General features: G+C 32.9%; 1 protein-coding gene across 2 annotated transcripts; it reads right to left on the minus strand.

Annotated features, from left to right (window-relative positions):
- Positions 1-344: 344 nt before the first annotated feature.
- Positions 345-21,388, minus strand: LOC134274964 (serine/threonine-protein kinase B-raf-like). 2 transcript variants are annotated; one of them, XM_062757206.1, is made up of 16 exons: positions 21,245-21,388; positions 20,243-20,344; positions 19,580-19,804; positions 19,153-19,256; positions 18,633-18,747; positions 18,030-18,202; positions 14,438-14,555; positions 13,555-13,588; positions 9,629-9,720; positions 8,720-8,922; positions 8,075-8,251; positions 7,717-7,763; positions 6,689-6,807; positions 5,317-5,448; positions 4,017-4,151; positions 345-3,739 (listed from the first exon to the last, which is right to left on the minus strand). In XM_062757206.1, the coding sequence occupies exons 1-16, from the start codon at positions 21,353-21,355 to the stop codon at positions 3,557-3,559; spliced, it is 2,070 nt and encodes a 689-aa protein (XP_062613190.1). In that variant the 5' UTR covers positions 21,356-21,388; the 3' UTR covers positions 345-3,556. The 2 variants fall into 2 exon arrangements, with proteins under 2 accessions (XP_062613190.1, XP_062613189.1); XM_062757205.1 differs by lacking the exon at positions 14,438-14,555 and adding an exon at positions 13,913-14,003 and having other exon boundaries at positions 21,245-21,367.
- Between the last annotated feature and the right edge of the window lie 1,349 nt (positions 21,389-22,737).

Below are 22,737 nucleotides of genomic sequence, written 5' to 3' on the forward strand. Positions count from 1 at the left end.
CTTTCACATTTCACAGTTATAATTATTGAGACAAGGCCTATCTTTGGGGAACACTATTTTTCATCTCTTGACATTTGGGTTTGACCTTCTTTTGAGAAACTTAAACATTGGCCAAAAGGTGCTATATGGAGTTATGTGGTGCTGTATGAATCTGGATCTGATCACTTAAATAATCCAGACATACTGAATCTTGTGATAAGCAGGAAGGTTACTAGATAATTCTTCATGAGCTATGGACAGTTGTATTCCTATCCTTCATCAGAGTTCATCTCTAAAACTTTTGTATTTGCCAATATTTACTGATGTACAAAGTAAAACATTCAACTGTAAAGAAACACAAACAATGTAGAGGAAATTCCTTTATATTTGCATTTACAAAGAACCATCACAAGAGCCAATACATTCTCCATTCAAATCATTCACACCCCACTGAGATCCACTCCTCTCATCCTCAATTAATCTCCACGTACACCATGATGAGCAAAAACAAGCAGAAATGTGTATCAAGTAGATTTTGTGAGGATTCTAAGAAACAGGCAGTTAAAACTTTTGCAGATTTATAGAAGAAGAAAAAATGAAAATTTCTACTAGATCTCTAATGAAAAAGGTAAACAAAGTAAAACAAACAAAATGGGGGAAAATGCAGAGAAACAAAATCAATTTAAGTTCAGTTACTGGCATGGTCTTTCAAGAGTGAATTATTTTTTCTAAATTTTACGTAATATGTATAATAATTATATATAATGTATAATATTCTTAAAAAGGAATTTAGAATTCTTGAATTGGTTGAGCAAATTGAAAACGAATCAGAATCCAATCTTACGTGTAGTGTAAAAACTTTTATCACTACCATTTTATCTTTAAATTCGCTCTTAAGAAATTTATTGTAAATTATCAAATATCTAAATAGTTTTATCAAAAGTAAATGCACAATGGATATTATGGATAAATAACACTGTCAGACCTTTTCAGAAATCAGCAATATTACTCATAGGTTAATATTTGAACTTGTAACCTGATTAAAACTTTTCGGATAAAATGGGAGAATAATATAAGATTTTGTTACTATGTCAAAGATCATGTGTAAAACGTTGTTTAGAATGACATGAAATCAATACAAAGTCACATTTCTTATTACCAAAGAAAAAATTTCTTTACATAAATCTAGAGATCAATAATACATGTATATGTCATTTCCATTTGAAATCAGTCAAAAAAATACATAATTCCATGCATCAGATTTTTGTTTGTGTTGTATCCTTAATTTCCTATTTTAATTTCATGGACCAGGGACCTATATACTTAGTTATAGGTCCTGCATGGACCAATTGAATTTGTTAAGAAGCTTTTGAGAAAAAAATAAATGCATATCATCCCTCCTTGAAAAGTAAGGTTCACATAAAGCTGAGAGACCGTGGAGTAAAAAGTAAGAGCAAAAAAAATCAAAAAAGCAAGAAAAAAAAATCATTTTCAGACATAGATAAGATTGACAACAACAACAACATAGTATTATTGGTAAAACTTGATATGTACAGTATGAATGTGGGATCACATAAGATAAAGACCGTATTGGAATACTCCTATCTGCGACCAATTGCACACATATGTAACAAATAAATTACAAACAGTAGCAAAAAAATGAAGAAAAAATCAAATTCTTCATCTTTTTTTTTAAATCAATAAATTGCACATCCAGTCATCGTCTCACATTCTCTCCTTTATAAATAAGTAAATGCTTTCACAACAGTCATTCGTTAAAAACCATTTCTTATAAATATAATAGCATCTCATGTAGACTATTTGTGTGGTCAATCCTGTTACCCCCTTTTCACAAGCATGGAATAGTCAAACACTTGGATATCCGATTCTAAACTACCAGGGATTGACAGGACACAAGAACTTGTGCAATAACATTTACATGTATATGTAGCACACATATTGAAGTAATCCTAAAGAAATATTTCTCTCTTTTTTTGTAATTGATTTATTAGACTGGACCATCTCAGTTCTTTCACTTTGTCAAAACATTTTGACTTTTAACAATTGACCGATTAATTTACATAAAATAATGATCAGCCTTCATGCAATATCATAGAATTCTGCTTTGTAAAATAAAATTTTGTATTCCAAAATGTGATTTCAGGTCCAGAAAAAAAAAGAACAAATAAAACTGTCATTGCACAATGTCCTTGCCTCACATTACACAGAAATAAATCACAGACGTACACCAAAAAGAGAGTCTGTACATGTTCAATTGCACAAAAAAGCTGCACCCCTCTCTCAATGGAGAAAAATGCTAAATATTGGAACGTTCCTCCTCACTGTGGAATATTACAGAAATTCACACTGTCAAGTGACTTCACCACTGTGTTCAAAGTGTTAGTTTCAACTTGGCCATTAAAATTTTCACAAAAACAAAGTCTTCGCAGAGTGGGTGCCATATTTACCAAGAGAGCCTAATTTTTGCCTGGCACTTAGAACTGCAGGTTTTCCATATGGCAGAACAGTCCAGTTTTGAATTTATTTCCCCAAAATACACATAATATAGTGCCACATGAAACTAAAGGAATAAACCTTTATTTCATACAATGAAGTGCTGCAAATGTAAAGGAACAAAAATCTGAAAAAGTTCACACACATTTTAGCGAAAACCATCCAGGATTTCACAACAATTATATTCACATCTCTTACAATAAAAAAAAAGTGTCATGTGCACTTATGAAGTATCACAAATTGGGTGAATCATATTTTCCCCCTCTTTTTTCATCTATATAAATGAAATGTCTCGCCAAGAGTCAATGAATGCGTCTTTCCTTGAACCATTCTCTCAGAAGAGTTTTATGGCCTTCGGTGCAAAGAGATCAAACTACATTGCTGACATTTGAGAAAAAAAATCATGGAAATATGCAGTAAATCAATATGTGTACCACCTTGGGAGTGAAAAAAAAATTGCAAGAAATACTTAATCAATTATGCCTGCATTCATTCAACATTTTTCTTCTGTTAGGTAATGATTTGAGAATCAATTCATATCAAGAATTCAAAATGGGATACAGTTAAAATTCACAATCAGTTCACTTACAAGCAATATGCTTTTTTTTCTGGTGAAAAAAAAAAATGATTCAAATGTTAATGTCCAATCAACTTTTTATACATGAATTTGTACATGGTATGTGTACATCCATATAAATCCCAAGGTGTACTGCCATTTTGAAAATGAAACCAAAACTATGAAATGTGGAGCAGAGCTGAAAGGGAAGTTCTCATAAGCAGAATTACTGGAATCTTATTTACATGTTGGGAAATGGCCATTTTTACCACACAGCCCTGTGCCAAAATAATGACATCAGAAATGGAAAAACTGGCACAAAATCTTGCTGTTTTGAGCTTTTAAGCTTTAAGCTATTCAGCTCAGCTTCGAATGCTGATCAGGAAAGAATTAAAAAAAAAAAAAAGCAAGCTATCACACATGTTTGGAGCTTCATCTGTGTACACTTGTAGAGTTTAAGAGACCACTTCTCTCTCGGACAGAAAACACAGATGCCAGCCCCTGCCTCTAGTTTAGTCCCCCTCCTGATGTTGAAGTGAAGAGAAAATGAATGCCGCTATTTATAGGAGTCTTAGGTGAAGCACATAAATACATAAAGTCTTCCGATTGGGCCAAATTTAACGTTGGCTCTGACGCACTCCTGTGAACCTTCGGTAGAGATCGTTCCAAGCTTTCTAACACTGACAGAATCTGGAAAGAGAAGTTTAAGACCACAGTGAAAATTTCTTTATCATCCAAATACACAATTGGTCAGTCATAATCACATTCACGATTACAAATTTATTAGATAATCTATTTAACCAAAATTAAATGACAAAAAGAATTCACAATCTACAGCTGGTAGTATATCAGCCCAAGGCAGAAATAAATAGAATTACAAAGCAATGGAGGAAACAGACTTGGTTAACCAACAACTACTCTATAGAAATATTTTCCATTTTTCCTATCCCAAATGAATTGGCTATACCTGTGGAAATAGTGGCCTCTGTTCTCTATCATATTTACAGCAGTCCTGCATGAGGATCTTGAACCTCTTGGGCGTGTCTTTCCGAGCCTTGCTGAGGTCCGGTCTCAGTGTTCCCTTACCCACCATGTATAAGATCTACAAAGTTAGATACAGCTATAACCAACAATGTGTAAAAGCTACAAAGTCATGAGATACAGCTATAAGCAACAATGTACAAACTCAATCTTAATTTCTACTTTACACCAAACAGTGCATTCAATTTGAACTCCCCAAACCTCTCATCCTTAACATTCTACAAATTGATTCATTTACCAAATACATGTACCATAATTATAATCCTTTTATATATTCAAAGAGTTACTTAAAGAACAAGGTTCACTTTTGCCTTATTTGGCCCTGTGAATTTCTGAAAAATTGAAACTGAATAGTTTTAGTTAACAATGCATTGAATAACACTTAGATCTTTGGTGACTGCATATCTATCAAAAATGACGTAATTTCCCAGCTAGTCAATGCATTATGACGTCACGAAATGCGTCGATTTCCTCATATTCTGAAAAAGTCTACAAAAATGGCCAATTTTTAAAGCTATTTTTCGATATTTAGTATGGAGCGCAACCTCTGATCTAAAATATGCAATTCCTAAATGATAGAACTGTTTCTGAAGATTAAAAGACATGTTTTATTTTTTAGATCAGAGAGTGCGCTGATATTATTTTTCTTCACTAAAAGTACTCAATTTTACCCGTTTACCTTAAAATTCAAGAACATTGCAATTTCATAAGGCCGGTTCTCCAAGACCTGGACTTTTAGAAAATTTTTAATAGGAAATGAAAGCACTAAGTGTGTATTTTATTTTAATGCTTCAAATGGAAAATCAAGTGTTAATCAATCAATTGGTATATCCATAGGGCCATTTTATGCATAAAGTGAACCAAGCTCTTTTTCTGTCTTTTTTTTTGGATCATGGTTATCAATTTCTTATAGACCTTAAAATCTTAAAGTTCTTAGGAAAATATAGTGTTGATATTGAACAAATAGTAGCATATTTTGATGTATATCATTCTCTCTCTATTAATACAATATCAATCACTCTCTATTGAAACAATTCATCAAATTTCAAAACAAATTCAAAACTACATATTCTTTTCTCTATATTTTTTTTTGGTGGAGTAGTAAAGGGGGGGGGGGGTAAATTAGTAAATTATGGTGATTTATCAAGAGAAAAAAAATCTAAATCTAGTCCAACATGATATTCTTTTTTTATTAGCTTTAGCTTTCACACATTATCAGAACTGACCTGGTCTTTGTTACTTATGTTGCTATAAGGAAGAGACTGTGTCATTAACTCATATAACACAATTCCAAAAGCGTAGACATCTGATTGGTTTGTGTATGGATTAGCTTCTTTCATTCGTATCACTTCAGGGGCCTAAAAAAATAATTATAGAAACATTAACAACGAACTTTTTTTTGTTGATAAAATTATTCTATTTTATCTAAACTTTCTAATGACAATTTAATAGCAGTTCAAATATGTCATTTTGTTTTGAATTTGACGATTAGGGCTGTAATTTTACATATACAGTTAATTCTCGATAAACCACCACCTTTTGTAATTTAGAAATCATGGCGGTATAACGAATTTTGCGATGAATTGAATTTCCCATCTTCTGGAAAAAAGAAGTAGAGTTATCGTTCTTAGAAATTATTATACCATTTTATTATTACATGTACATGTATATAAAAACATATTTCTGATTAAAAATACTTCAAGTTATTTTTTTTAATGTAAAAATTCGCTATTTTAAACAAAATGTGCAGTTATGAAATAAAGACAAGTACATGTGTGTGCATTTAAATCTGCAGGTATTCTATTGAAAAAAAACATGCTGGGTCGATCGTCGTGATAATTGCCGATAATAAGTAAAATGAATTCTTGAATAAATTTATTGTTTATGGCAACATTGTTAATTAAACATTCACAATTTATACCGTTTAATTATTTTTTTCAGCAAACTTTGCATTGTTTAAATCAGAGGTCATCTAAATAATATAGTTATAGTTATCGGCGAATTTTAACAACGACCCCGCTTTCGTGGCGAAGCCATCACTAAATGATTTTTATTAATCAGAAAACAAAATTATAATAACAGTTCATGTTAAAATTATTGTTTATTTAGTTCTTGTTTAATTACTTTAAAATTGCATGTACCTTGTCTGTCTTTGCATACTTTACAACAGGGATAGTGTCAACCAATTAGCCGCGCTTCACTGACCACACGCACCTGTGGCGGTATATCGAGATAATTGACACTTAAAAATGGACGTTTGTTTTGAAAACAGGGTGGTGGATGGCAATATGCGAATTTGGCGTTATAAGGAGAATTTTATATAGCAGGAAAAACGTTCTTGGGAAATCAAGGCGGTATTGCGAAAATGGCGATGAATCGAATGGCGATAATTCGAGAATTGACTGTATTATAAGTACCAGGCAAAATTTTCAAACATTTTATACAACATGTATTTTTAAGTCTTTTATCAAACACATTAATTGAATTTAATGTAAAACTTTAAAAACTTTAAAAATGTTCATTTATGGAAAAACTCAATAAACTCCATGTTGACTTTACAATCAATGACATGTAAAAAAAAAACATATGTTGACATACCATCCATAATATAGAGCCACTGGGTTGTTGGAATTGATGTGACCCACTCCACCTCGTTTTCATGGTGGCCAGTCCAAAATCACCTATTTTTACCGTTAAATTTTCCGTTAAAAATATATCTGATTTATGGTTAAGAAATTCTTTATCTTTTTTTTTCTTGGTGAAGCAAAAAATTTAGTTTGATTTATTCAAAATTAATTTTTAAGACATGGAAAATAAAGTCTGCAATAATCTGTATTTCCAGCTTTCTTGAACATTACATTTGACACATCTAAAGAACTATATGCGGTATATTGCATATGTTTGCCCCCACAAAAGTCAAATTTTGAAAACTTCCTGAAATGTGCTGAATTCAATAAATGGTGCGAGAAATATAAGTTAACAGAAAATATTATAGTTCCAGAGCAGTGTATTCACAATTTCTGTTTTTATGACGTCACAAACTAGTCCGATTTTATATCCTTTTTCAGAAAGAGGACAAAATGGACAAAATTTCAACAATTTAAGCTTTAAAATTTAAGCGCATGTGTGTTCAGGAACAATATTGACATATTTCATTGATATTATCATTCTACACATTATATCAAAATATTTATCCTGAACACACATGCGCTCGGTGACTTTTATTTAAAATATCGACGAAATATGTACATTTTTCTGCAAAATTCATAAAAAACTGAAATTTACGTCATATTTGTGACGTCATTACGTACATATGACGTCATTACTTATGAAATTATTCAGTGCTTTGAAGTCAGCATATACTCCCCTGTTTAAGGACTTAATTAAATATTACTCCACCAAAGTTTGATTTTGGGGGGCAAATGTTGGTTAATACCGCATATAGTTCTTTAATATAAAATCTTTAAAAGTTTGCTGAAAATACTGCAGTTACTATGAGTTAAACATCCTAAAAACTATGCTGAGACATCTCTTTCAGAAAAGGGCTTGTTCCAGGAATTAAAATTTCCATAAACCCAATTTTTTATTCTATTTTTTTTTTATCTAAGTACAAGTAAAAAGGATACTGTTAGACTTTAAATCTCTGTGAATTATAGACTTGGCATGAAGGTAACTGAAAAAGAAAAGTCAAATAAATCAACTGAAATTGAATTCATCAAGTTATGAAAAGTTAAATTTTGTTTACCCTTTTAAGCTAAAACAAACAGTAGCTTCTTATTATACAAGATGAATTTTTATCCCATAATTTTGCAAGTAGCACCATTCATGAAATGAAATTACTCTTTTTTCATGGTGCTGAAATTTATGTAAAATCTGATCAACTGTTTAGTCATAAATGTTCATGATTTGAGGGCTAAGATATATTTCACGATAATAATTGCGAATTAAGGAATCCACAGTATCTTAATATGCTATTTCACTTACTCCATGCCCTGCGCCGTCTGTCGAGAGATTTCCATTATCGTCAACATTTCAAATTTGATATCGTCTTCGTGAATGTGTTTGTATAAACTGGAACCTTCACACCACTGGGTAACAATGGCTAACTGAGGCTTCGACGTCCAGCCCATGAACAGAAGAATGTTTGTGTGTCGAGTTTTCCTACAGGAAACAAATTTTTTGTAATATAATATGCACATTTGAGTATAGCAAATAAGATTAGACATAAATAGATATCTACACTTACATTATCACTGAACATTTTATTCTGTTGTATCTTTCATTTTAATTGTTTCTACAATGCTGCATGCATTTTTACATTCAGTTAAACTTTGTAAGATCTCATTTTCAGCATCAAAATTTAAAATCAATAAAATCAGCAAGAGTTATCTTTCTTAGAGTGCTATACTGTACTCCACTTCAACATTGCACATATTTTTTGATGAAAACATTGTATTACTAAATAGCCTCCCCCTCTAGTTAATTACTTGTTTATTTACAGTTCCTACCAAAGGTGATTTAACCCATCTAATACCACTTTCTAACACCATTCTGATCATTAATAATATTCAGTGCATGTATTATAAAACACATTACAGTATAATCAGCCAAACATTCCTTTTGACTCACCGTAATACAGCTACTTCATTTTTGAATGCCCTCAGCTGTTGAGGAGTAGGAGCGGTGACGTTGAGGCGTTTGATTGCCACGTGACCGTGGTAATACCCCCGATACACAGTCCCAAATGACCCTGACCCTATCCTCTTGTGCATTTGTATCTGATCCCCATTGATTTCCCAGTCTTCTCGAGGATGATTTTCTCCCGTCCGATGCTAAATAATAAAACAAATCAATGACAATTTCCCATTTTACAACAAATAAAACATAATCACCCATTTGTTTCCATAAACAAAATGCTTATAGCTTTTAAAAAGATCATATCTTTTAATAATAGGAGAAAATAGAGAAACACTTCTATGTTTAGGTTTTCTTGTGAAGACATTCGATTTTGTAGATTTGAATTATGTTTTGGATTCCTATATAAAGTCAAACCTTGCCATCTTAAACAGAAAAAAAAATAATGTGTTATCAGATTATCCAAGATGTTCAACAGTTAAAGAATATTTTCAAAATCACTTTGACATATCCACTGTATTCGAGATTCAGTGTTCATGACAACAAGATTTAACTGTATAACATAACATGTGGGTTCCCTTGCCCCAGCAGTTGTCCTACCTTGGCCTCCTGGCCTGTCTGGGTGGGAGGGGGCTGAGGTATGTATTATATTATTGCCCCTTGGGGATGCCCTACCTTGGCCTCCTGGCCAGTCTTGGTGGGAGGGGGCTGAGGTATATGTATTACATTATTGCCCCTGGGGGCTGCCCTACCTTGGCCTCCTGGCCTGTCTGGGTGGGAGGGGCCTTAGGTATATATTATATTATTGCCCCTGGGGGGCTGCCCTACCTAGGCCTCCTGGCCTGTCTGGGTGGGAGGGGGCTGAGGTATGTATTATATAATTGCCCTTGGGGGCTGTCCTACCTTGGCCTCCTGGCCTGTCTGGGTGGGAGGGGGCTGAGGTATGGGCTTGGAAGGAATGGATAACACGGGGAGGGTATTGTTTCTTTGTGTTCCTGAAAAATAGTTTTTTTTTAAATTAATCAAAACCATTTGAAATTCATAAAAAACTGAGATCTTAAACTTCAACAGATATATTCTATATCTTAAAATCAAGCCTAAAAATAATAACAATTTTTAAAACCATTTTGCAAAAATAATTTTTAACACTAGTTTCATATTCATTCCTAATGCCTTAATTTCTGTGACACATTGGAAAAATTTTCTACATTAAAGAACAACTGAATACACGGTTCACAGCTTATTTTCAGGTATACAATAAAAATTTTGCAGTTATTTCCCATTCGTAAATTAAGTATTCATGTCAAAATTTTCACACGTGAAGAATTGTGGTGATGAAGGTGGGTTTGTTAAAGGCTAATAGTTGAAATGATTGTGAAGTCGTAGTAAAAAAAAATCAGGTCTTTCATTAAAACACTCAACTTTTACTATACTAAAAATATTCTCCAGTAAAAGTGAATAATTTCCTTAAAAAAAGAACAACTGTTCATGAAATCTATACTGCATCACTTCAAACAAGCCAATCAATTAAGACTAATAAAAAAAATTACAACCACAAGAATTCATTCTATCAAATCTGTGCATATTAATTAAAAGATTATTCAGCCAGACTTTAATCTCTCTCTTGCTCTCTCTCTCTCTCTCTCTCTCTCTCTCTCTCTCTCTCTCTATTACTTTGAGTACCACAAGAACAGATTCTGATAAACCTGGTACATGTATGAGAAAATGCAGACGTTTATTAAATGGGAACACCATTAGTACATGTACTGACTATATTCCAATTTTTGACCATAAGATTGAAGGAAAGGGGTCTAATTTTTAACACAGAAAACTTTACATGGACTAGCGTGTACACGGAGAGTATTACCGAGTTGAGTTAGTAATGAACCTATGTGGAACTTCATTGAGAATTTAACCTAAGTATTACTAATGATGAAATGTTTTCCAGTGTCAGTAGATTTTAAACATGGAAAATATGATCCATGTGTCATATTCTTTACAAATTAAGATTTTAATTTTCTATCATGTTTTTTTTTCAAATTGTTTCAAAAACCTTGTTTTAAACCATGTATAAATCTCATTTTTTTTCTCTCAGAATCTGATTAAAATCAATCCTTCACTAGCTTCTAGTCCTTCTCATTTTGAATGTAGCTTTTCAGAATCTATAAAATTGAAACCCAATTGGTTAACAATTTCATATGTGACCCCATACAGAGTTATCTAAGACATTACTGTGACAATAACAAGAGGCCCACGGGCCTTATAGGTCACCTGAGCATTATGCAACAACTTTCCAGTTATTGAATTTGATTAATGTTTTAAGCCAGATGGTATATGACATTCACAATTTTGAAAGAGGCACCATTGATCATCATAACAATACACTTAGCAGTTGCTTAGCTTGGTTACTGAATACGCAGGGTAGGGGAACAAAAATGCATTCCAACTAATCAGTAGTGCCCCTAACACTGTGACCTAAACCCCTGACCCTTAAGGTCCACACATTGCACAAATTTTAAAAAGGCACCCTTAATATCAATTAATAAATGGTTTATAAATACAAAAGAGCAGATTTCAAACAATAAATTCAGTAGAGCCCCCACCCCACCCCTGACCCTGGGGCCTTGAAATTCACAAGTCTGCAAGATTAGGGCCCTTGCTGATAATAACTGTAAAAAATACCCAGAGACAGAGAAGAAAATTTTCAAATATTTAATGTATTTTCACTATATTATAGTGAACCCCTGACCCTGGGTCCATAAAATTCATAGTTTTAAAAGAGGCATTTGCTCATCATAACTATGTACTTAGTTTATTTAATTCCTAGGAGCAGAGTAGAAGATTTTCAAAGAATTCATGTATTTTCAATACTAGTATATAATTAGAGCCCCCCCCAACACCAGAACCCTTGACCCTGGGACCATAGAATTCACAATTTTGGTAAAAACACTCTTGCTCATCATAATTATGCACTTAGTCAGTTTATTTAATACCTTGGAGCAGAGTAGTAGATTTTCAAAGAATTCATGTATTTTTACTATATAATCTATAGAGCCCCACCCTAACACCAGAACCCCAGACCCTGGGGCCATAAAATTCACAATTTTGGTTCACTCTTGCTCATCATAACTATGCACTTAGTTAGTTTATTTAATTGAAGATAGAAGATTTTCAAAGAATTCGTGTATTTTCACCATATAATCAATAGAGCCCCCCCTCCCTTACACAGGAAATGGGGCCATAAAATTCACAATTAAGGCACTCTTGCTCATCATAACTATGCAATTAGTTAGTTTATTTTATACTAGGAGCAGAGTAGAAGATTTTCAAAGAATTCATGTATTTTCACTATATAATCAATAGAGCCCCCCCCCCCCAACATCATGACCCTTGACCCTGGGGCCATAAAATTCAAAATTATGGTAGAGGCTCTCTTGCTCATCATAACTATGCACTTAGTTAGTATATTTAATACCCAGGGGCAGAGAAGAAGATTTTCAAAGAAATCATGTGTTTTCACTATATATAATCAATAGAGCCCCGCCCTAACACAAGAACCCCTGACCCTGGGGCCATAAAATTCATAATTTTGGTAGAGGCACTCTTGCTCATCATAACTATGTACTTAGTTGGTTTATTTAATACCCAGGAGTAGAGAAGAAGATTTTCAAAGAAATAATGCATTTTCACTATATACTTATTTAGCCCCGCCCTAGCACTAGAACCCCTGACCCAGGGCCATGAATTTCACAATTTTGGTAGAGGACTAAATGTTGATTACAATCATGCAAACAGTTTGACTGCTTGATGTCCAAAGATTTTCAAAGATTGCACTAATTTTAGTGGTTTTGGCCCCACCCCCAGGCCCCAGCTGGGGGGCAGGGACAATGAAATTCAGTTTTTGTTCCCCTTCACACATAGATGCTATATGCTAAAATTGGTTGAAATTGGTTCAGTGGTTTCAGAGAAGAAGCTGAAAATGTTCAAATGTTAACGCACGACGAACGACGCACGACGACGGACGAAAACGGATAGCAATAGGTCACCTGAGTTTACTCAGGTGACCTAAAAATACCAGAAGCTAGTGAAGATGTTATTTTAATCAGACTGATCTCAACGACTTCAATTTTATTTTTTCATTATTTTTTTTTTTAAACTTAAATTATGACACAAGAATCACATCACTCCACTGTTGTGTTGAAAAGGAAAAGCCACAAAAAAAATCATAGTCCAACACACAAAGCACACACGGTTACCATAGCGATGCTTTGGTGTAGACTTGTTACACGTGCCATCACTGGCATGTCGTTTATCTTTGTAATGTCGAGGGGGTCCCGAATCTGGAATTAATAGTCCACGTCCAATCAATTATCTCCTTTCTTTATGACGATGTCAATTTCATTTCTCCCAGCATATAAAACTTACATTTGGTGAAAACTATTGTTAAAGTCAGACCTAAGCTTCAGTGTTATGTTTTTATACACTACATTTGTTTCAAAAGTATTTGATAAAGTACATTAATGTTAAAGATGATTTACTTGGTACTTGTTTGTCAGAAAATATTTTACTTAAAACAATAAAATAGTAATGCAAGCCTCCTCAAGTTCTGGAGCAGAAAGCACATTAGATAATGCTTGGCAAATTTATTCTTTTGCAGAATTGAGCCAAAAAAAATTTCAGACTTGTTAAATCTGCAACCCAGTTAAATCTACTTTTATACTGAAAATACAGAAAACACAACTATAGTTACCAATATCTACCATGCTACATTATGGTGCAGTATATCACTACCGATGCTAGGAAACTGAAAACATCAAAATAGACCCTACCTTCAATATTTGGGGATGTAAATGGAAACTTCTCCTGAGAATGAAGAAGTGAAAAATGTTAGGGAAAAACATATCATATAAGAAATAACTGATTACATGACACTTATTAAAATAAAATGAATACTTCAAAATAATATTGGTAATCAAAGTTTGTTTTTTTTTTTTCAGAGAAAGAAAACAACTTTAAGGTTAATGCTTTTTAACATTTCTGTACATTTTATAAAAAAAATTTCTGGCATTTGCCGGTAATCTTAAAATATTTTTTTTTGTACCAGTTATACATTCTATAGCATTTTCAGATATACCAACTGCCATTTTCTTACCTGTACCTAGACCTTTGGATATTGTGAGTACCTACCCTCATGTCGTCTTGAGGTGGTGGGGTGTTAATATTCCGTAGATTGGGTTCGGATGTGTACAATGGTGACGAATTTACTTGAGACGTGAGGCTGTTTAAGGCAGGAAATAGATATTTTTTTTTGTAAATCATGGGAAAGACAACTTGTTTTTTCTGTGTGTGTATGAAAGCATGTGACCTTTTTTCTTTCAGGATATACATTGTCTGCATGTCAGCTTCAAACATAGCTAGGGTATGCAAACCAACCTCTTCTTTCAAAGGATTAATTTCAGCTTTAAATGTCCCTCAAACTGAATTGAAGATGGGTTTGTAAAAATTTAAGAATACCCCAAACTTTTTTTTAAGGGGGGGGGAGGGGGGGCTATATAACTGACCTACAGCTACTTCCAATTTCTTAAAGACTGATTTCTCACAATCAGTTAATGGAACTGACAGAGAAATGGGAACATAGCATGGGGAAGGGGCCGGGTGACTTTTCCACCTTCTCACTGACCCTGGACCGCCCTCAACCAATCAAAACTTTACCTCTGAATGGTCAGGATGTGTGTCCGTTATATTTATATTAACATTCGGTGCAGACTGGGACCGACTGCGGCTGAACCTATCCTCCTTGTTCTGAGAAAATCCCGGATCCGCCAACTTGCTGAAATTTCCAATATGAATGCATATATATAAATATGTGATATACATATTTGTCAGAGACATGCAGAGTTAGAAAATTAGAAAAGATAGCACAGATCACGAAAAAAATGGCAAAGGCAAAATTAGCAAGTTACCTAGCCTTATGCAATGGATAAGGTCATCTCAAATACAAAAAAAAATATAGCTCACTTACAATTTTATTTAGACATTTTCTTCATCTACTATATTGTTTTTATTGAGTGTTGTGAATCAAAAATTCATTGCAATATCAGAATATTAAGACATGATAAATGAAATTTAACTGTTAAGAAAATAAGAAAATTTCTTTATCAATTCATTTATATTTATTGAAAGGCAGATGACCATATCCAGTTTTCATATAAACAGTGATAGCAACTATATCAGTATTAAAGATAAATTTCTATAAAGAAATTGTGAAGAGGATAACAAAATCTAAAATATGTGAAATGAAATATATCCATTATTAAATGTGTCCTTTTTTTTCTTTGTCTATAATAAAAGTGATTATTAAAACTTTTATTTAGTTGTTAAATTAAACTAAAACAAATGTGATTCAAATATACAACATTGTGATTCTAAACTCAGTGACTTAAGTATTTTAACAGTACTCAGAAAAACAAAATGAGACTCAGTGTTTATTTTTAATCAAATTACATAAAACCTCTTCTATCCACTCATAGTTGCAGTAAACTTATATACCTATATTGCAAATTTTGACAGATTTCCCCTTCTAGGTCAAATTTCTATCATGTTTTTTAAATTTTATGGAAGAATCTCTTAAGTAGAAACTAAGAGAGGTGACTCCACATTAATTGTTGTAATACTGCCTTTTTTTTTTTAACACCTTTTTAAATACAATACATGTACTAGTCCGAAAAACCTGACGTTTTTCTGGCTTTTTTACGATTTTGATATTTTACCTGCCAGGAAAACGTCAGAACCGGCGCCATTACGAAAACTAGGAAATCGCCGCCTCCAACCGGAGGCGGCACAGGTTGAATTTAAACCGAATTAAATGCTGAATTCACATTTTATCAATAGTACAACACCTTTAGTACTCACCAAAATCGTTTTTATGTTTCGTTTATGAAATAATATAATCCGATGAACACATTTTATCTGACCATGCTGACTGTCGAGATTTGTTTTCATCTCGTGCATTTTAAAATCGTGCAAGTTCTGAATCGGAATGTGGGGTGGTAATTTCTATTCATCGATATTGGTGAGTTCTAGGAGCATTGTGCCATTGATAAATTGTGATTTCGGCATCTAATTCGGTTCCCAAGTATAGAAAATCAACTTCGGGTGGAGACGGTAAAACGTTTTCCTGGCATGTAAAATATCAAAATCGTAAAAAAGCCAGAAAAACGTCAGGTTTTTCGGACTATACATGTACATGATCAAACCTGGTCCACACATAACATTTTTTTAACTCCATTATCTTTTTATAATTCTATTAATTACAAAAATATTTCCATTTAAGGCCATGGAGGCTGATGCACCTTTAGATAATAATAATAATAAAATCCATGAAATCACTTGATTTGTCAAGTTTAATTTTACACTATTGCCACGATTGTTTTTTTTTTTTTTTAGAGTATAATTAAATTTTCATTCATTTTTACTTTATTTATAAGAGGAAAAAAAGTAAAAAGAAGAAGAACAGTTTCCAAGTATCTGTAGCATACTTGCTCTAGCTGTAGCTAATACTTAAGCTTTGATAAACATGCAAAAACAAAGACCAAACAACAAAACTCAAAAGCGACATAAAAATGCATGGCTATATCTTTTAGACAAACCTGGCATTCAAATAATAGGGGAAAAACAACAAAACTACATAGGTGTAACAAAAGTGATATTAAAACCAGAAAATCGTGAACAAACAATAAACAAAGAAACCGTGTAATGAGGTCAATCTAGACGGCCATGCTAGGAATTTCAGCAAGTTGAACTGAAAGAGACATCTATGACAAATTTTCATACAAAAACTTTTCTATCATTAAGAAAGCAGGGAAAGTTGTTTAGATCAAGGTTTCAAGGGTGTCATTTTTGTCAGAGACCAAAGAGTTTTTAATTTAAAAGAAAAAAATTCTAATTCTTTTTTTTTAATACTACTACAGCAAGTAATCTAAAATACATGTTTGCTTTTTTGGGGACACTGTATCAAATAGCATTTCATTTTTTTTATTTTCAGGGGAAAAGGTATTTTCTATGGAAAGAAGTTTGGAACATGCACAATCTCTTAGAAAATGCATCTGATTTTGGGGAAGAGGAAAACTAGAACATTATATGCCTTCATCATGAGCAGACTACTCAGGCAAAAATATAGGAAAGGGGAAGTAACTTCTGCAAAAGAAGTTTTGCATGAGAGATGATTTAAGTCACTGCTTTCAAACACACAAAATAACTTAAAAATTATGTCTATAAAAACAAATATATAGATAACAATTATTACGTGTACACAAAATGAAAATCTACTTATACAAATAAGAAAAAACATCGATTTAACTAAATTAGCAAACTTATCACGACAATAGCTTGTCACACGTTAGATGAAAAAATTAGGATTTTGAAAATAATGAAATAATAAATTAAACTACTACATGTACAACATCAATTCTATTAAGACAATGCTTCAGATGAAAACAATGTTTTCTTTAATAACAATAGATGTACAGTGAGAACTGTGTAATCTGACACCTTTGCAATCTGTTTCACTGTGAATTCTGACATTGGATTTCATTTATCTAATGTCATTGTTCTTCACTCTGTATAATTTGACACCCTGTCTACTCCCACACAAAATTTGTCTCACAGTGATGTCGGATTAGACAGGTTTCACTGAATATGCAAATTCCATTTTAATTAAGTCAATTTACTGACTTTCCAAATAAATAACAACATTTTTTTGCCTTTGGGACTTATACTCCCTGTGAGGCAATAAAGAAAGGGCTTAATTTAAAATGGCTTTTTAAAAAATTGTTGGCCTTCTGTGCCAAATGTGACCTTAAACTTGACTCTAGGTCACGGGCAATAATATTTAAATTATGACCCCCTGGGTCTGGGGCCATAAGACTTAGTTGAGCTCACTTTTGATCTCAGTCTCACTTTTCCATAATAAATTTCTTTTTTGAAGGTGAGACTGCAGAGACCAAAGTAGACTCATCAATGTTTTACACCCTGGAATCTGACCTAATCACAAAATATAAAGTTTTGTCTTGTAGAATTTTACATTTCTGATCCCTTCAAAGTTTTACTCTTCTGAACACTGTGGCCTTGACATAGTATATCTGACTTTTCTTTCAGGGTAATGACAAAATTTTACATGAATTTACTTGTTGTTGAACTTAAAATTGAATATTCTACAAGCTAAGAGATACCACCATATCAAAACGACTGCACTGGTGTTATGAACTCTCTGATATATTTTTGTAACTTATCCTGTAATACTTACGGTTTGAACATCCCCGGGTAATGTAAGGAATCAGAAACAGGATAACAGAAGGGCTGAATTTTGTCGCTGCAGCGCTGATGGAATCGAATTCCACACGTCTGACAACGAAAACCTTGAAACAAGGACTTCCCACAGCCATCACAGAATGTTAAAAGTAAAAATGTTTTTCTAACCTGCAAAGAGGAAGGTGAATTAAACATGTTAAAAACAACAGATAATCCTTTTTTTAAACATCTGTCATGTACACATACCCAGGTGTATTTATGTATACATGTGTCTATTACTGTGCATAGAAAATACACGAAAGCAGTGTGTTATTATTTAATACTGAAAATTAATTAATACACACAGATTTTTTTTTCATATAAATCGTCAGTTTACTCCTCTAAATCTAAGTATATACACACAAAATATGAAAATATAGTCCAAAGAATTCCCTCAAAAGGACAATGATGATTAATGAGACTGAAAAATGTCAGATCTAATCTTTGCTTTATGACCTACGCTACAATAGTATCTATAGTGATGGCAAAAATCTCTGCCAAAATAACCTATGATATTTGACCCCTGTTTAATGTAACCTTTACTCTTTGACCCACGTACTATATTATGTGTGGTGATCGCTAACTGTCCCTCCAGCTTTCGCTTGGGTTTCTCACACACATTGATGTGTTTCCCGGCTAAGTTGGCCATGTCAATGTCCCAGGAGATCGGCATCCTGAAAAACAAAAACTAGGTCATGTCTGGGTACATTTCAAATTTTTATGCATTTTTGAAAACATTCACAAGTTCATTTTTGTGCACGACTAAAAATCTCTCAGCTCTTTTTTGGGGCTATGGCTTACGTGTATCAAATTACCTTTAAAGTTTCTTATTCTGCCAAGTTTAAAGATTTGATAAAGATGAGTTTTGTAATTTTTTTTTCAAGTCAGTTTTAGTGATCAAGGCAAAGATCACCTTTTGTCATGTTTGTATATAAAAGACATTACTTTTTTCCTTATCACCAATTATGAGACTTAAAACTCATGATTTAGTTCCCCTTCAAACAATCATGCACTATTGCTTTTAAACAATAATCTTACAAATGAAATATAATCTTCCACTTTTAGAGTTATAGACTTACTTTGTTGTGGAGTCAAAGACGTTACAATTTTCCGGTAACAGATCTCTGCGAGACATTGTTTTCTTTAAACCTTCTTTTAGGATCTTTCCTGGCTCAATTTTTACCTGTTTACAGGTATGTCAAAAATAAATCTTTGTCATCACAATCAAAATACTATTGCCTAATTTTTCATCTCTTTGTTAGTATTCGTTCTATCAATTTTTTCAATAAATAATCAGAGAATGAATAACATGCTGAAAACATTGTAAAATGTCTCAGTTTCTGCACTTTGGCTTTAAAATTCATTACTGTAACATGCTTATTGAAGATAGCTGATTGATGCATTGAATGGTTTTTTTTTCTGTGCCATTGGCAACAAAAAGCCACAAACTTTGAATATTCATACAAAGTAAATCTTTTAAATAAGCTAAAGACTGAACAAGTGTACCAGTGAAAACTGCTCATTTGGTAAGTAGGCCTTTATAATCCCGTGGACAGGCTTAGGACTTGGTAGTGGATTTGGTACATTAGGTTGTGCCACGCCCCCTGACGAGGGAAGTGTGGAGGGGGCAGGGGGAGGGGTATTCTCCAACTCCTCATTTGGCATCTTCGCCAGTAGGTCCTCCTCTTTGACTTGTAAGTCATGGATTTTGTTGGTGAGAGTTTCATATTCCTGGAAATTAATTGATTATAAAAAAAATTATTATCAAATGTATCATGTGTTTCCAATCAGACTAGCAGGATAATTAATAGGACAGAATTCTTTTTTTTTAATATTCTTAAAAGATATCAATAAACTTTAAAAAAAAAAAAGGGAAGATAACAGATATTTTGTACTCGGAGCATGCTCTTGAGTAACAAATAAGCTGGAAAATAAGGAGAAAACTTATTTTAAGTTGAGACAGAAATGGTTACTTTATTATAACTATAAGTAATACATGGCCTAAATCTGAAATAAAGTAATTTAATAAAAATCCCATATAATTTTTCATTTTTTTTACACAAGGTGTTTGAGACCTGAACATTGACTAATATCAGCAAGTGCTAATATTATAAGTCCAAAAAGATTCAAAATTCTATTACAAAATTTAATATGCTATTTAAATCTCACCTCCAAGTACATAGGATTAGGTTGTTGGTCATTTCCAAATGTTTTGTTTAATTCATCTAAGGAATCTTTTGTTAACTGAATGACTTTTCTAATATTTTTCAACTGGAAATAAACAAAAAAAATTTATTCAATGACATTCAAATTTCTATGAGATTCTGAAAGACACATTGGTACATGCATGGAATGTGGAACTAGGCCTATACAGAGCAATTAGACTTAAAATTGATAATTTTACATATTATTTACAGATTTCTATTTTTGTGATATTGAATGTGTTGAATTGAAATTCTATGTAATAAGAAACTCTTTCTTGAATTGTGAATCAATTCTTTAGGGAAAATCATTTCACATTCTACAATAATTAGTGATTTAATTTTGATACAAAAATATGAACCCAGTACTACATCTTTACGATGTATCTATTCATAATTTTTCACATGTTGAGTGACATTAAACATGAAAAATGATGATTAAATTATGATTTTGTAATATGCTAGTCATATCAAATTAACTAACAACATGTCATTGTGGTCATTTGGGGATAATTCACTAGACCCATTTTGCAATGTTTTGAAACAGAAAATATATTACATAACTTAACAGTAAATTATCAATCTGCGACAATTTCTATTTCAAGGTCTCTCTTTATTATCATATGGCCTTCAGACACTCCAGACCAAAAATTGTGTAATACGGTTAATGATGTTGAGACTGTAAACAAAACAAAACACGGGCGAGAATATTGGACGCAATGTCTGACTCACGCCATGCTTTACTGAATTTAAATTGCACCAGGATTACAAAAAATACAATCAGTGTGAAAGTAGATGCGCAGTATTTGTTAGATCAATGTTATTTTTACTCCTCCCGTATGGCGTAATCCGCCAAAATAGGAACATCAGCTGTTTGAGGTGTTTCATGAAGAGATAATTCGAACTACATAATATAAACAAGCCATTCAGATGAATGAGGATCTCTCGATCCCTACGCAAGGATACATACCTCATCTTGGATTTTTCCTATGTCGATGTCGTCTTCGTTTTGCTGACCAGGAGGCATACAGGGTATGTCACCATTGATAACGGGAACGACAGGATTCTCGACAATCTCCATTTTACCTCTCGAACGGAGGTGTTCACGTGATTTGTTAACATTACCGCGAGATCTTGCGTGGACCGCAGTATCACTAGGGGAAGTATCAAAGTAGGATAATTTTATCGAAACAGACGATAATGTGATAATGCTATGATAATGTATCATGGAAGGTTTATAATCTATGACAAATTATTAATCATGTTAATTATCAGGAACCTATATACTAACTGTGTTTGTTTTCTTTATATTTAAATTACATTATAATTTATGCTTAAAAAATAAAAATCCATTCCAAAACATAAAAGGAATAAACAGAATTTTTACTGAGTATAAACGTAGTTTAAAAAATTTGTAGTGTAGTGTGGGATGTTTTGGGTAAATAAACATGGCGATGAAGAAGTTGCCTATCCCGTTAGAATATATAAGTCCCTGTCTTTTTCGATATAATATATTATTATAGGCCTAATAATTTTCGGTCTTGTACGTTACACATTCTTTGTTGAACGTACGTCTATGCCCACGTAATCGAAGATTCGTGGGTTAATAGTGATTTAACCCGTCTGTATTTCTAGCTGATTTTCCGCAAAAATTTAACATTTTATATTTTACATATGTATTCCTTGTGACCAGAACTTTCTTTTGATATGTACCACTAAATTTGACCTTGGAGTTTATCCCACTTTTTAAAAAAAATACCAAACTTTAACTTGGCCATAACTTTTTGAGCAGTAAGCACTAGAAGTTTCGAATTCACATTTCACAGGCGTTTTTCTTGTGACAAGACCTTCCTTTATTTAATAACAAAAATGACCTTTAAACTTTGACCTTATAATTAGAGTGTGACCCACTTTAAAAAAGCAAATCTGACACTTATATCTGGGCCATAACTTTTGAACAATAAGCACTAGGGTTTTCAAATTTACAGGTGTGTTCCTTTGGATGCCAAAAATTTTGACCTGTTGACATTGTAGGTTGAATTGCATTTGAGAAATTCAACCGTCGCCAAAGCTAGCTGTCTTACGGGGGCATCAGTGTTTCACAAACACATCTTATTATTTGATGTTTAGAAAGGGCATTAATATTTTTACGCATGGTAGTTATAAATCTAAATATTGTAATGAGTAATGAATAAGGCAATGGGCTTAAACCATTCAAACGTTGGTGAGACCTGGATTAATGGAACAGTCCAGGGGCCTGTTCACCCCCGTTTGAATGATATAGCCCTTTGCTATATAAGAGACTACAGAGGCAGTTTCGGGAGTTCCGAAATCCGTAGAAGAAGAGAGAAGCTGAATAGAAGATTAAAGGTAATAATTAAATTAGAAGTATTAAAAGGAGTAAGGCTATGGTATAGAGCACCGGTGTGTATTTGGCCAAGGAATTGAACTGAAGTACAAGGT

Source organism: Saccostrea cucullata, unplaced genomic scaffold (assembly GCF_032062105.1).
Source record: "Saccostrea cucullata isolate Sc308-1 unplaced genomic scaffold, CSIRO_AGI_Scuc_v1 ctg147, whole genome shotgun sequence".
Lineage (NCBI taxonomy): Eukaryota > Metazoa > Mollusca > Bivalvia > Ostreida > Ostreidae > Saccostrea > Saccostrea cuccullata.

Coding starts and splice junctions, on each gene's coding strand:
- LOC134274964 (XM_062757206.1), bottom strand. CDS start 21,355: ATGGAGATTGTCGAGAATCCTGTCGTTCCCGTTATCAATGGTGACATA. Junction 19,257..19,579: donor CAAATGAGCAGTTTTCACTG/GTACACTTGTTC, acceptor ACCTGTAAACAG/GTAAAAATTGAGCCAGGAAA. Junction 13,589..14,437: donor CACATCCTGACCATTCAGAG/GTAAAGTTTTGA, acceptor CTTCATTCTCAG/GAGAAGTTTCCATTTACATC.